This window comes from Carex rostrata, chromosome 8 (assembly GCF_964058835.1).
Source record: "Carex rostrata chromosome 8, lpCarRost1.2, whole genome shotgun sequence".
In the NCBI taxonomy this organism is placed as follows: Eukaryota; Viridiplantae; Streptophyta; class Magnoliopsida; order Poales; family Cyperaceae; genus Carex; species Carex rostrata.
This window is the reverse complement of record NC_135925.1, coordinates 3631609-3646820: the sequence shown is the minus strand read 5'-3', so window position 1 is coordinate 3646820 and position 15212 is coordinate 3631609. Positions and strand designations below refer to the sequence as shown.

Sequence of the window (15212 nt, the reverse complement as noted above, 5' to 3'; positions counted from 1 at the left end):
CCTATTGCGTGGGAACTTGGAAGTCGTAAAGATTCTGAATATTCTGAATATTCTGTTCTGTTGATTATTCTTAAGCTTATAATAATTAGTAATCAATAATTGGTTAGTGTCAATTTTTATTTCATATTGAGTTGGAAGTCCACCTTACTTCACGCTAGTTCTACTCTCTCTCTCTCTCTATATATATATATAGAGGTGGGCTACAGTGAGTTGCGAAGTAAAACGCGTTTCTACTTCACGCTATATTTTTATTTTGAAAGTCCAAACGACCGATCCGAACCGTTAGATGTTTAATCCATATTGAAATGTGCTTGGAGACCAAATTTTATATTTTTTGGAATTTTTTTACTATTTATTAAGCATTTTTGAAAATTGTTGTTTTGCTGTGAACACTAAAAAACAGTAAAATTTTCTGGACCATCAGATCAGCGACTTTCAAAATTTCTTAATAAATAGTAAACAAATTCCAAAAAATGTAAAATTTGGTCTCCAAGCACATTTCAATATGGAGAACAAGATGAATGGTTCGGATCGACGTTTTGAACTTTAAAATCGCAAAATATGAGCGTGAAGTAAAATAGTCGCTTTACTTCGCAACTCACCGTAGCCCACCTCTATATATATATATATATATATTTATCAGGCTTGCAAATTGTAACTGCGGAACCAGAAGAGAAATTTTGCAGTTTAAACCTACGAAACTAACTTTAGTACTGGTTCCGCAATTTAAACTTGAATAACTTATTTTCATTTTAATTGATTGGAAGTATCTCTTAATATTAGTTTAACAGTTTACCTCTTGATGAAAAACTATTACTTTTGTCTAACCGGATTAGAAAATTGTGCTTGGTCGATGAGAAGTTCAACACAACTGTAACGGACTACTCAGATTTACCCTCAGCCAGTGCCTATTCGGGATGGCGCAGGGGCCAGTATTATTTGTGCTTTGAGATTCGTGTCAAGTTTAAAGACAGATTCTGAACCGTCTGTTTCAATTGTACTCAGTGAGGTAATCTTAGGAAATATGAATTCATGTGATTGCCCACTTAATCTCCAAATAAAATATTATTTTAAAAACAATAGAAAAGTAGAGAAAACACACATCTACATGTTAAATAAATCCCAACCAATATTGTAGAAAGAGAGAAGTTTGCACCATCCAAAAAAATTTAAAATAGTTGGATTTGGAGAATTTAACAAAATAGTTCCACAGTTTAAACTTACAGAATTAGTAAAGATGGTTCTGCAAATTTAAACAGTGAAACCAATTAAGTTTTACAAGTTTAAATTGCGGATTGCCCAATTAATATGCTAATTAGTAATTTAAACACCGCATTTTAAACTTGCGAACAATCAACAATTATCATATTTTTTTTTATCTGATTATCATAGATGTGTCTTTTTTTTTTATTATAATTTTTAATTTATTTTTTCTGACAACTTACTTTTGTCCTAGCATTGGCAAACTTGTTTACAATAAAGTGAGAGTTTAGACCTAGAATCTTCACTAATAAAACATGAGAAGTATACATAAATTTATCCACGTTTGGGATTGACGTTTAATAGTATTTTTTGAATTTTCGCAACAAGCAAAAAATAAAAAAATAAAAAATAAAAAAGAAGTGGATTTATCATTATAATATACTGATATACAGAGTATCAATTAATTAGTTTTCAATTCAACTCTACTATGAACACTAATAAGAGTTTGTAATGCAATTTACACAAGGAGGACCATCGGATCAGCGATTTTCAAAGTTGCTTAATAAATAGTAAAAAAAATCCAAAAAATATAAAATTTGGTCTCCAAGCACATTTCAATATGGAGATCATGTTGAGCAGTTCAGATCGGTCGTTTGGATTTTCAAATCACAAAATATGAGTGTGAAGTAAAATAGTTGCTTTACTTCACAACTCACCATAGCCCATCTCATATATATATATATATATAGAGTAAAGCTAGGGTGTGACATGCTCACCAAGAAAGTTTGGTGAGCATAACTCCAAAAGTATATCGGATCAACGTCAAATGCCGAATCCAAACCGTTGAAATCCATGTGCTTCATGAGTGATGCATATACATGCAAAATTTTGAAAGTTTCGAGTTTATTTGCTATACGGTCAAGTGGTCAAAGAAATAATAAAAATTGAATATATAAAATAACTTATAATAAAATGTTTGTTTCTTTGACCACTTGACCGTGTAGCAAATAAACTCGAAACTTTCAAAATTTTGCATGTATATGCATCACTCATGAAGCACATGGATTTCAACGGTTTGGATTCGGCATTTGATGTTGATCCGATATACTTTTGGAGTTATGCTCACCAAACTTTCTTGGTGAGCATGTCACACCCTAGCTTTACTCTATATATATATATATATATATATATATAGTAGGGCTACCATACATTGCAATGCATAGGCATTTTTGTACATTGGACTATATATAAATCACCGGATTCAAAGTCCAAATAACCGATCCAACCATTCATCTTGTTTTCCATATTAATGTGTTAGGAGAATAAATTTTACATTTTTTTGAAAAATTTTATTATTTTTTTAGATTTATGGAAATTTGTTGTTTTTCAAACAAATCTGGACCATAAAAAAACAGTGATTTTCAATAAATCTAAAAAATAATAAAAAAAATCCAAAAAATATAAAATTTGATCTCCAAACACATATTAATATAGAGAACAAGATGAACGGTTTGGATCGGTTATTTGGACTTTGAATCCAGTACTTTATAGTCCAATGTATTAAAATGTCTATACATTGCAATGTATGGTAGCCTTACTTTATACGTATATTTTTTTTTATTACAAATTAAATTTATTTTATAATTTTGTTGGTGCAGAGAAACATATGAACCATTTTAATCACAATAGTGAAGATGTTTGATTATCTTTGTGGTTTTGGCACGACATAATGTGCAGCAAAATAACTAATACATAAAAATACTAATTAACATAGTGATTCAAAATGGTGGAATCTTATATTCATTTTTTTTTTTTAAAAGGTGGAATTCATGTACACGTTTAAGGAATCCAGATGCTAAGTAGTACGCATCAAAAGGCAAACAATAATTTTCTTCTCCTGTGACCTTTTTTTCTAATCAAAATAGAGAAAGAAAAAACAGAGAAAAGGTTTACTCATAAGTATTACATGCCATGTCTATTATCTATTATATATAGAGAGAGAGATGCCCAAGTTTTTCTCAAGAAGCCTTTTGTATTGCAATAGATTTTTCAGAGAGGGGAATATAAAAAGAGAGAAAAAAGATGGCATCTCCAAGCTATGCAAGAATATTAGATGAGCAACAACAGGTTAGCATTCTTTTTATTTATTTATGAAAATGTTAGCATGTTATTATTTCAGAACTTGTACAATATAATTCTCCATAATGGGAATGAGGTAGATGAAACTTTTTAATTGACAGAACAGCACAATGACCACATGGTACATTTCTAGTTTTAGTTTTATTATATTTTCTAATAAATAAAGTTTCATGCACTTCTGACTTGACAGATTATTGTGGAAGGAAATTCAAATGCAAGAACAATTACACTCAACAGGCCCTCCAACTTGAATTCAATGGGATACCAAATGGTACGTGTTGATCAAATTATTTACAATTAGTAATTTTACCATCAGTAAGGGTAACTATTTTAGAAGGAGAAAAAACAAAAGATGTATTATTCTAAGTATGAAGATTGAAAACATACAATGTACTCTTTTCTAATTTGCTCATGTTAGAAATCTTCCCTCTGTTCAAACCTTAAGGCAGAGTTATATATCTTAATTCAGAAATTTATTATAATTAGGATTCTGATTGGAACAAATTATCCAATTATTCTTGGCATTTTAGATTTCCCAGCTAACAGATGAGCTTTTAGCACTGGAGAAGAAACCCAATTTCAAGATCTTAATTGTGAAGGTAATCATCTCTAGTTTATTCAAATGCTTTTGACCCATGCTAATCATCAATAACTTCAACTAGTAAAGGTTTATACATCATCTTAATGCCTACTAGAGTTCTTCAAAATCAAGATAATAATTCAAATTTTTTTAATAAAGAATAAAGAGACATCCGCGTTTCGGCCAATAGCAGCAGTTGGTTGGTTGGTCCTATCCTCTCCCCTTTTATACAATTTATCTAGAAATTTTACAGGGCAGAATGTGATACAATTTCTTATTAATTTAGTATTATTTTTTATTTAGTAAACGATATCATTATTAGATTATAGGATATAGACTGAGAAATTTTAAGATAATTGTAGTTATATGGTAAAATGTTACAGGGCAAAGGAAGAGCATTTTCAGCTGGCGGGGATAATACTGGTATATGGTTGTGCATGACCAAAGGTGATGATCAAATTGTACTGCAAATTAGATAATAATTAATATAGGTCCCTTTATTAGATCTATTGAATGTCTATGTACATAACATGAGTACCGGTTTTGTCCGATAAACTTAAATTTTTCTGGTACACCGAATTTGACTGATCAGCAAATAATGGTATTGGCATTTACTTTGTTCTTTGGTGTTTCTGTTCCATATCATAATGTTTACCATTTACTAAGCAGCCAAATAACCCAAACTTAGTGATGTAGTTATATATATAGGAAATATAACAACAGAATTGCTCAAAACACCAAATCAAAAAAAGGTGTCAGACCAAATGATCGACCAAACCTAGTATTAGATGTGTGATGCATATATGAATAGATGTCATTGATCATAAATTAACAGTCGTTTGCTAAAATTTTGTTAAATAAAAGGTGATTGGACTTTTGGAAGCTATTACTACAAGAAGTATGTTATGTTATTGAATCATATCATGTCAACATACAAACATCCTTCGGTTAGTTGTGCATATACATATTTTACCAGCAGTATCAACTATTTTCTGGTTTTACATTGTTCAAAAAATTAAGCGTCTAATTTTAATTTGTAAAAGGTGTTTATATCAAATGGCATTCTAATGGGGGCAGGAGCGGGTTTCTTCATGAATGGAAGGTTCCGTATTGTAACAGAAAATACGGTATGATTGGAAATATCATGTTTTACATATTAGTTGTTTTAATTTTGTGTATGATAGTGACAATTAAACAAAAAGGGTGTCTCCAATCAATAAGTTTGATATCAAATATTTGAGTAACTTGCTGTTATTTTGATGTCCTGTAAATAACCATTCCCTAGTTTGTTCATCAATTTGCTTGACAAGGTGTGATTAGACCTATACAAAAGGGGTTATAATAAACTAACTGAAAATTTCAGAGAATCTGCTTACTTTGCTCTACAGGGATTAACAAAAATGGTTTATTGACAGGGGAAACTAATAGAAAAAGGATGTGCCTTCTGTAGGCATGCAAGATCTCTGTTTTATAAGTTCCATATTTTTACTAAATAGAAAGCAACTTATATTAGGATCGAAATAATTTGAGATGATTGTATGTGATTTGATGTAGGTCTTTGCAATGCCAGAAACACAAATAGGCCTATTTCCTGATGCTGGGGCTTCTTACTTTCTTTCCAGACTCCCTGGTTTTTACGGTAATTTTATTTAACTTCTCTTTTAACTTCTACTAGTTATTATGATTGATTCATCGCTTTTTTTTCTTAAAAAAATGCTATTATTTGACATAAGTTAAGAATCAATAATAGTAATATCTCTAAATTAGCTGAATACATTGGTCTAACTGGTACAAGATTGGATGGTATCGAGATGGCAGCCTGTGGATTGGCAACACATTTTGTTTCCTCCAAGGTATGTGATTCTGTTACACATCTTGATAAACTTACTCGCGAGTAAAGCACAAACGCGATGGATTGGTATTCTTTCAAGAAACAAAGAAACAAATAAAGTATATATTTTTTTTTAACTGTTGGAGCCATATTTTGGTCTTAAATTTTTTTTTTTCCATAGAATTTAAGGAAGCTAGAAGAATCATTGAATAAGATAGATACGGATGACCCAAGCATTATTGACATGGTAATAAATCAGCATGCAGAGAACCCATCATTGAGGGAAGGATGCTCTCTTCTCAAGTTAGTTGTCATAAAGTTTATTTAAAGCTTAGTTATGTTTGAGTGTAATATTAATAACAAACTGACTCCTCCACTTGTTGTTGGCCAAAATGTATGATTGTAAAAGGTATTATTACTTAATTGTTAGACTATGATTATGACACAACACCATAATCAGTTATTACAGGTCAGACACAATCGACAGATGCTTTTCTGAAGGATCAGTTGAAGAAATCATAACCTCTTTGGTAAGCACACAAGAAGTTTTATCAACAAAGAGGAGTCATTCTATTACAATTTTGCTTTCTTCCCTCAGATATGTGATGGTCTATAATATTTTATTTGCCTGACTTTCCAGGAACAAGAGGTTGCAGTTGACCAGAAAGATTGGATCTCTGCTGCAATTAAGACAATGAAACAGGCATCCCCAACAAATCTCAAAATATTTCTCAGATCGGTAAAATCTCATATGCAAAAATAATTTAACAGAGAATTGGTTAGTTATTTTTCTTTTTATGAATAACTAACTAAAATGGGTTTTGAATTTTTGATGTTTCATTGTATACATATGGAGCAGATCAGACAAGGCCGGAACCAAACTTACAAGGAATGCATACAACGGGAATATATTATGTTTTCGCATGCCATGAGACGAACCATCACTGGAGATGTATTTGAGGTGATTAAAATTTGGCACAACAATCTTGCTTAAATTTATAATTTATATATTTTTCTTGAAGGTTGCATAAATTATATATTTACCTCTACATACATTTATTTTTTGCATGCAGAGTGTAGCAGCGAAATTAATTGACAAAACCGGATCTCCGAAAGTATGCTTGATTCTCAACATATATTTTTCCAATTCATGTCTTTTTTTCATGATTATTATTATCTGTTGAAAAATCTGATAATTTTATTTCGGCTTTTCTAATAATACTTGGAAAGGGATCAGTTGGCAATTCTTTATTTTGAAAATCTTAATAAAAATTTCAAATTTAAAATCCAGTATAATAGACATAATCTATAGTATCTACATATCATGTCCATGAAATATAATGAGATTTGAAGTATCTTGCACCGTACATTTGAGTGCCTTGAAATCTCAACAGTTCAAAATGTACGGTCCTTGATGCATCAACAAAAAATACTAAAAATTAAGTTGCCTGAGATTTTTTCGATGAACCTTGTCTTTTAATGCTTGCAGTGGGACCCACCGACTCTTGCACAAGTCACAGATGAGATGCTGGACAAGTGTTTCAAACCAATCAAGGATGAGAGTTGGCTACACTTAAACCTCCCTTCTGAAAAGAATATCATTTCTGAAGCTCTGATTTCAGCAAGACTATAACTGGTAGAGATCACAGTTTCAGGGCTGCATGTCAGAATTTATTAGTATATGGCTTTGTAGTGAGAAAAGTAATAAATGTTGTTGGTGCTCTTACAGTACAACATGTGCTAATAGATCATGATACTGTACTTCCAATAAACAAAATAACTTTCTTCTAGTAAATTGAAGCAAATTAGAATCTAAGAAAGTTCTCAATAAACAATTTTAATCAATCTCCTAAACAAAGTAGTAGCTATGAATTAGAGAAATGAGTTTCACAAACCATTGTTGGTATGTTATGCCTATGATTTTTTCCTAAAAGGAGGCTCAACTTGTCAACAATGTCAACAAAAAGTTGACATGTTATGCCTATTATTTAGAGATGACCTGGTCATAGATCAGCTGCTCAAGAAATCAACCCGTAACTAAAACTTAACTGACCTATGACCAGTTCATCTCCAGCAGTTGGCCAGTTTGCCATCTAATCAAAAAACCTGAGACACTGACTTGAATGGTCCATATCTGCATGAGTTTTTTGATTTAGATTGTATGCAAATGTACAAAAGCTGTAGCACAATTGCACAAAGCACAACAGCACTGTCAATTTTAACTATTTTGAAATCACCTATTGCGCCGAGCTTCCAGGCATACATGCATGATTGTGCTCACATGTTCTACCATTTATATTACTGCCGTTTATGGTAACTTTCTTTTATCATGGTTCAGAGCTGGATTGTTTCGCTTTCATTTCTTACAAGTCCTAATAGAGTAAAAGCAAAAGATTATCGCCGTCACAAAGCCACATGAATTTCAACAAACAAATGACTTTACTGAATACTTGCACACACAAGAAAAATATCAAACTTCTGACCAATAATGCACTTTTGATTTAAAAACAGAACCATGAAAACAAGATAACATCAAATTTTATTTAATTTCTTTCTAGTATTTTAGGTGGAACTAATCTTAGTTGTGTGAACACGTTAATACAAGGACACTAGACTTGCTTCAATGCCTGCTACCAGACAAACACATCTATTTACTACTGATCAACATTGTTAATTATGTTCCTCGTTTAAAAATCAAATTTGGCGAGTCATCATTTTTGTTTGTATTGACTTTATTTACTCATGAATAGTTTAGCCTTTGAAAATACCTAACCCAATTTCAATCTTAATTGATCTGCTTCTCTGTAACTGTACCAATCCACAGATAGTCAAAGAATATATATGAATCATCAATTTATGATTGAAGACTTAAGATCCGTCGACAACCGGTCTCAAGTGCTCAACATTTTAAATTCTATTCATTCAAATGAACTCCATACAGATATGAAGGCTGCCAACCTGTTTCACTGTGCCATGCAAAGAGTACCACGCAACGCAACGCACTGTCACTTCACGTACATAATCTGTATAATATTTGTAATTTTGACAATGATGTACCGTATGAATTAAGGAGACACTGGTCAGCAAATTGGGGTCTTGTACTGTGACAAGCAACTCCTGACAAATATGTGGGTCTCTGTCATATACATATAATTGAGTTGAATAAACAAGAAGTTGAATTTCAAATTGTGATCATGAACTGTGGGAAGTAATATATTAACTCATCCACGCCATTAATTAAGATAATTGTAACACGCGTCTAAACTTTTAATATGCATTTTGTTTTAACAAACATTCATGGTGAAAATATTAACGTAGAGAAAATAACTTTCTTTTTTTATTAAAAGATGTGTATTTTGTATGTTTATTTTATTAATAAATTGAATATATAATTTATATGAAATGTATCGATTGAAGATAAAAAAAAATATGGTACAATCTAAAAAAGCGTAAATTCATAATATAATTTTTTCAAATAAAAAAATATTGTTTTAGAACTGCGTTGTCTAAAATTGTTCTTACCTCTGAAATTTCGAATGTGAATGAAAAGTCAGCCGAGTACCCAAAAAAGTCCATATTTCAAATTCTATTAAATTCATGGTCAAATGTTCCGAAACAGATAAGTGCAAGCATGAGACTTTCTTTCGTGTAGAATTGCAAATTATACGCATGCATACGACTGAATATACAAAGTCTGGACAATAGGTGTCTATCGTTGAAGAACTGTGTGCACCAACGCAGGTACAGGACATCGATCGGTACTAACTTTTTTGGTTGTTTCCATGGCAGGGTAAGTGAAACATCGTCGCCATTGTCAGGAATATCATGTGTTGAAAATAAAAGCTTAAGTGCAAAATGCCTGAATCCATCTCCCTTATGTATAAGAGTGCCACCGATCGATTCGGTTTTCAATCTATATTAAAATGTGCTTAAAAGGGAGATTGCAAACGGAGGAATGCAAATTCAACTGGTACAGTGAAGAAAACAGTAGAGCAGGGACCTGTTCCGTAAAAATCCATTTCTCTTTTTTTTTTCTTTTTTTTTCAGAAAATTTTGCTTTACTTTAGGATTAGGTTTAAAATGTCTTTAAATTTCATTTTCTATCATGGCTCAGCTGCTTGAGCTCATAATTTTGTTGTACTTTATTTTATTACAGAACTCTTGTAATTTACCATATCAATGGAATTAAATGTGGGCTTGACCCATATTTTTTCTCAAAAAAAAATGTGCTTGGAGAACAAATTTTACATTTTTTGGAATTATTTTTACTATTTATTAAGCTGGTTTGAAAACCGCTTTCTGCAGCATTGAAAAACAACGGTTTTCAAACCAGCTTAATAGATAGTAAAAAAAAATCCAAAAAATGTAAAATTTGGTCTCCAAGCACATTTTAATATATATTGAACATCTAACCGTTTGAATTTGTTGTTTGAACATCAAATACTAAAATTTAACCCCGTAAGCACTTAAGTCGAAGTGCTACCGGTAGCAATTTAGCCATACTATACCATACATTGCAATGCATAGGCATATTCGTGCATTGGACTATAAATCACCGGATTCAAAGTCCAAATGACCGATCCAAACCGTTCATCTTGTTCTCCATATTAATATGTGTTTGGAGACCAAATTTTATATTTTTTGGAATTTTTTTACTATTTATTAAGTCACTTTGAAAATCGCTGATTCAAGGGTAACAGTAAAATCAAAAGGCACCGTTGGATCAGCGATTTTCAAAGTGGCTTAATAAATAGTAAAAAAATTCCAAAAAATATAAAATTTGGTCTCCAAACACATATTAATATGGAGAACAAGATGAATGGTTTGGATCGGTCATTTGGACTTTGAATCCGGTGATTTATAGTCCAATGCACGAAGATGCCTATACATTGTAATGTATGGTAGCCTTACTCTATATATATATATATATATAGGGTCTGTCTAAATTGTTGCTGGCAGCATTTCAGCAGAGGTGCTGCCGGGGCTATATTTAGCCGTGTGATGTCCAAACAACAAATCCAAACCGTTAGATGTTTAATCTATATTATAATCTACTTGGAGACCAAATTTTACATTTTTTGGAATTTTTTTACTATATATTAAGCTGGTTTGAAAACCGCTGATTTCAGTAAATTTCTGCAGCATTGAAATCAGCGGTTTTCAAACCAGCTTAATATATAGTAAAAAAATTCCAAAAAATGTAAAATTTAGTTTCCAAGTAGATTATAATATAGATTAAACATCTAACGGTTTGGATTTATTGTTTGGACATCACAAAATAAAAAAACAGCGGCAGCACTACCGGCAGAAATGCTGCCGGCAGCAAATTAGCCACAGCCTATATATATATATATATATATATATATATATATATATATATATTGTAAAAGATCTAGTAGCCATAACACTATTAGCTGCATTTGATATCTATGGTCAGCGCATAGAATAACTGTACGCTCCTGATACAGTTGTTCGTACCTGAAACAAAATTGTTAGGCAATGGTCGTAGATCCATAAAAGTCAATTTATTTGTAATCATTCTTTTGAATTCCTCCTTGTTTTTGCATGGTTAAAAGTCTATCAAACACTTATCTAATGAGATAACAAGATTGAGTTCAAGATGGACATATAAGCCACTCCATTGGGTTGCCTAGTCATTTGTAATTTTTAATTGAGCTCATCATTTATATTAAAAATTACATCTTAAATTCTTCACATTAAAGGTCCACAACCTATATGACACATAAATATTCAATACATTTTAAACCGCAATAATCACTTTTAATTATTGAGCATAAAATTGACAATATACAATACATAATTAATTATTTTACATGCATGTAAGTTTAATGTTGGATTAATGATCCAACAAGAAGAACCTAGTTCTGTACGAAGCCACGACATTTGTAATAATGTGTTATCTAAGTCTACCCGATGTTATTAACACCTGGTAGTTGTGTTTCTATGGTTGTTTTTGTTTGTGGCAAATGTTATGTTTTTTTTTTTTTTTTGGTAATTGGTTTACTAGATGCTATTGGTTTGAACTTGTAGCTAAAATAGTTTGAAGTAGGTGTAATGTCCCTATGGTATCAGGTTGTAGTACCAATTTAAACAATTAGTTTCTAGCTAGTAAAAACAAACTGGTGTCTTTACCATTTTTTCCAAAAAAAAATCCAAGAAGAAGTGCATGTGTGTGTATACAAATAATTAATAAAGGGAAAAAGATTGTATATATATGTGGATAGTTTATGTTTGTTTTTCAGATTTTTGTACTAAGAATTGAACTTGGGGACATATATATTGATTCCATAAACAAAAATTATGAAGAAAAATCTCTTATACCCCCAAAGAAAATCCTTTTGAGTACACTTTAAACAAATTTTGAGTTGATAAAAGCAACTAAAGGTAGCCATTAACACAACAATAAATTGACACTGCAATTCATTTTAAATGAAATGATATACATTATTCCCACAAAGATTTACAAACCCCCAAAAAAAAATGCTCTACAAAATTGGCACAATTACAGAAAAAATAAATTTGGATCTAGATACATCTCAAATAATCCCTCAACTCAGATGGAAAACAAGGATACTGCTTCCAAAAAGCACCATGCATTTTCACCATCTTTTTAACCTTCTCCTTAGTCGATGATCGATTGTCGATGTTCATAAAACAGATCAACTTCTCCACTGCTCCAAACGCCAACATTTCATCAAGCACTCTTTCTGTCGGGTAAAAGCTACTAACCAGCCATAGTAGTTTCACTGCTAGCTTGGTTGCAACCTCTGAAACCCTAAGCATCTTTTTTGATACACTGGCGATTCCCAGCCTGTGATCACTGAAAGCTGCTCTTCCTTCGGGACACTCACATAACCGTTTAAGCATCAGCAGTATTTGCTCGCTCTGATGCCGTCCTGAATCAGGCAGCAATTCAATTAGCATGCACACTGCACCGGTTTCAATTGCTTTTAATCGACCAATCTTTGACTTGGCAACAAGTTCAATTAATAGGTCTAAGGCATATGCACTGAGCTTGGTGGTGGCCTCGTCGGAAAGGACCTCTAGCAATGATTTCAGCATGCCATCGACATGCTTATGCCCGATCGATTCAATCCAATCTTTATCTGCTCGTGCAACTTTTGTTAAGATAGTGATCGTGTTTATCCGTGCATCAAAACTACCCCTTTGAAGCATGATCATCATTTGGTTCATCCTCTTAGGTTGTTGGAGAAATGAAATTGATTCTCCGTCAGTCAAGGGTAGTAGAGAGAGAACACCTACCACCTCCTCGCATGCTTGAAATGCTGTGAAATCATTTGGATCTAACATTGCCTGATCTATAACTTTTGCTAAAATTTGGATGCCGTCGGATTTAACAAACTCCTGTTGCATTGAAGTGTTGTTTTCCATGCAAGCTTTGAGGGTTCTCAGAGACGTCATCTTGAAAGGGGCCGACTCGACATCCGCCAAGGCAGACATCAATTTGTCATGGAGAAGGACTTCTGATAGCGTAGTCGGTACTGATATAACAGCTGATGATGTCGAAGGAGAGGCGACGCTCCTTTGCCACTCATCAATCATGTGCTTGAGTAACTTGTTCGGGATAAGGTCCGTCTTTTCTAACGATTGCATTGTTGCAGGACATGTGCCCTTCTTGTACACAAAGAGCCACCGCTCGATGCTTTGGCGGTCGTACGTTACGCCGGTGGCGATGATGACCGGATCCTCCATTAGATCCAATGAGATGGGACATCTAAAGAGGTCAGGGGGCTCCATAGGTTTGAAAGATAGAGGTGGAGTTGGTGGTTAGGTTCAATTTGAGGATTATATATATAGCAAAATGATTATAAAAGTTGGAAAAGTCCAAGTCAATGGCCAAAGATGCTTGTATTATCTGACTAATAATGTGCAAGTGGGATTGTCTGAGCTAATTAAAGCTGACTTTTATTTTTTAAATTGAGATTTTATTATTTTTAAATTGGGATTTTATTATTGGAGGTGAGGGAAGTACATGGCACATCCTTATTTCGGTTCATTTTTATTTTCTCTGTTTGTTTTCGTCTCTACAATCCACCTGTCATTTTGCAGTTTTAATAACAAAAATTAATTAAGAATATTAATTAAATGTATGTAATAGAATAAAATATTGAATTGGCTTTAGTCTGTTAAGCTGAGTTTAATTTTTCATACACAAAGACAAGTTCAAAATAAATAATATAAAGAAAAAAAAAATTAAGACCAACAAACCCAAAATTACAAGAAAATAAAATCTCAACAAAAAAGTACTAAATTTCATGTGAAATTTAAATTTATTAAGTTCTAAATCATTTTGTTCAAAATTCTTTGGACAAACCCAATTCCTTGTGTGAATGTACAATTGCGTTGATTATTACTATTATTTTATAATAAAATATTGTTTCTAAGATGCCAATGAATCAAGCAGGGAAAACGAGCAGAGGATACGAATCATGTGTTCGTGCTTCGTGGAGTTCCTGAAAAGAATTTGGAGTTGTTAAATGTAATTTGGAAGCGCTCAGCGTGGATTGTGGAATCATTGATCCTAATTAATTTTGTGGTTGAAAATGAAATGCTATTCATCCCCAACTTGCACCTAGATGATGAATGAAAACAATTTGACCAATATGCTGCGTGGCAAATTAAGATTACAATCCTAAACTACAGAAATTTATATTAATACCACTGTCAAAAAAACAAAAACAAAAAAACCACAAATTATGAGGAATTCGAAAAATATCAGGGCCTCCAATTCAATCTGCAGCTCTATTTTAGGAGGGGCGCATATTGAATTGGAGGCCTCGCAAAAACCCAAATATACACTATAATATACTTATATTTAGGTTTTTGGGAGGCCTCCAATTCAATATGCGGCCTCCAATAATGGAGCCGCAGATTAAATTGGAGGCCCTGGTATTTTTCGAGTTCTCCAATTTCAGTGGTATTTTGGTTTATTTTCATTTTTTTAAAATGGTATTAACAAAAAATTCGCCCTAAACTATGTATGATCCAGGATTCCAATTTCAATTAAAAATATAAATGAAGGAAGAAAATAATAAACTACATCGTATTAATCCACTAATGTGTAAAATTATAATTAAGCAATCGATTATTTTCAAACAATATTTATATTTATGTGAACCAGAATGAATTAAAAGGACGTGCATCTTAATCATAAATAGTTTGTGCCTCCTAATTTTTTTATTTAAATATTAGGTATATATATATATAACAGATGGTGGTTTAGCGCCAGGCGCACCACGATATCCTGACGCTAATTGTTTCTGTAAAATAAAAACAATATGAAGATTTCTGACAGCTAAAATAAAAACACAGTTGTCAAATTGAAGAACAATATTGTTTATGTATATATATATATCTGAACGCAAGCTGGATTCGTAGAAGTAAAAAAACAATCATAAAATAATCTTCTTTTAAGAG

General features: G+C 32.2%; 2 protein-coding genes and 1 long non-coding RNA gene across 3 annotated transcripts; 2 read left to right on the top strand and 1 right to left on the bottom strand.

Moving 5' to 3' along the window:
• Positions 1 to 3529: 3529 nt before the first annotated feature.
• LOC144558446 (uncharacterized) lies at positions 3530 to 4369 on the top strand. The gene is made up of 3 exons (XR_013512914.1): positions 3530 to 3613; positions 3873 to 3941; positions 4306 to 4369. It is a non-coding gene; the product is annotated as an uncharacterized LOC144558446 (long non-coding RNA).
• A 151-nt stretch (positions 4370 to 4520) lies between these two features.
• Positions 4521 to 7495, top strand: LOC144558017 (putative 3-hydroxyisobutyryl-CoA hydrolase 2). Its single transcript, XM_078306712.1, has 11 exons — positions 4521 to 4548; positions 4787 to 4869; positions 4966 to 5049; positions 5477 to 5561; positions 5690 to 5775; positions 5935 to 6056; positions 6223 to 6283; positions 6394 to 6492; positions 6613 to 6714; positions 6827 to 6868; positions 7243 to 7495. Exons 1-11 carry the CDS (start codon positions 4521 to 4523, stop codon positions 7384 to 7386), a joined length of 936 nt encoding a protein of 311 aa, XP_078162838.1. The 3' UTR covers positions 7387 to 7495.
• Positions 7496 to 12195: 4700 nt separating this feature from the next.
• On the bottom strand, positions 12196 to 13547 carry LOC144558368 (E3 ubiquitin-protein ligase PUB22-like). Its single transcript, XM_078307205.1, has one exon. The coding sequence runs from the start codon at positions 13530 to 13532 to the stop codon at positions 12300 to 12302; it is 1233 nt and encodes a 410-aa protein (XP_078163331.1). The 5' UTR covers positions 13533 to 13547; the 3' UTR covers positions 12196 to 12299.
• Between the last annotated feature and the right edge of the window lie 1665 nt (positions 13548 to 15212).

Excerpts from the sequence above, each read along its gene's own strand:
- LOC144558017 (XM_078306712.1), top strand. The coding sequence starts at position 4,521 with ATGGTATTGGCATTTACTTTGTTCTTTG. Across the intron at positions 4,549-4,786 it reads GGCATTTACTTTGTTCTTTG|GTGATTGGACTTTTGGAAGC; the intron begins GTGTTTCTGTTC and ends GTTAAATAAAAG. Across the intron at positions 4,870-4,965 it reads CAACATACAAACATCCTTCG|GTGTTTATATCAAATGGCAT; the intron begins GTTAGTTGTGCA and ends AATTTGTAAAAG.
- LOC144558368 (XM_078307205.1), bottom strand. The coding sequence starts at position 13,532 with ATGGAGCCCCCTGACCTCTTTAGATGTCCCATCTCATTGGATCTAATG.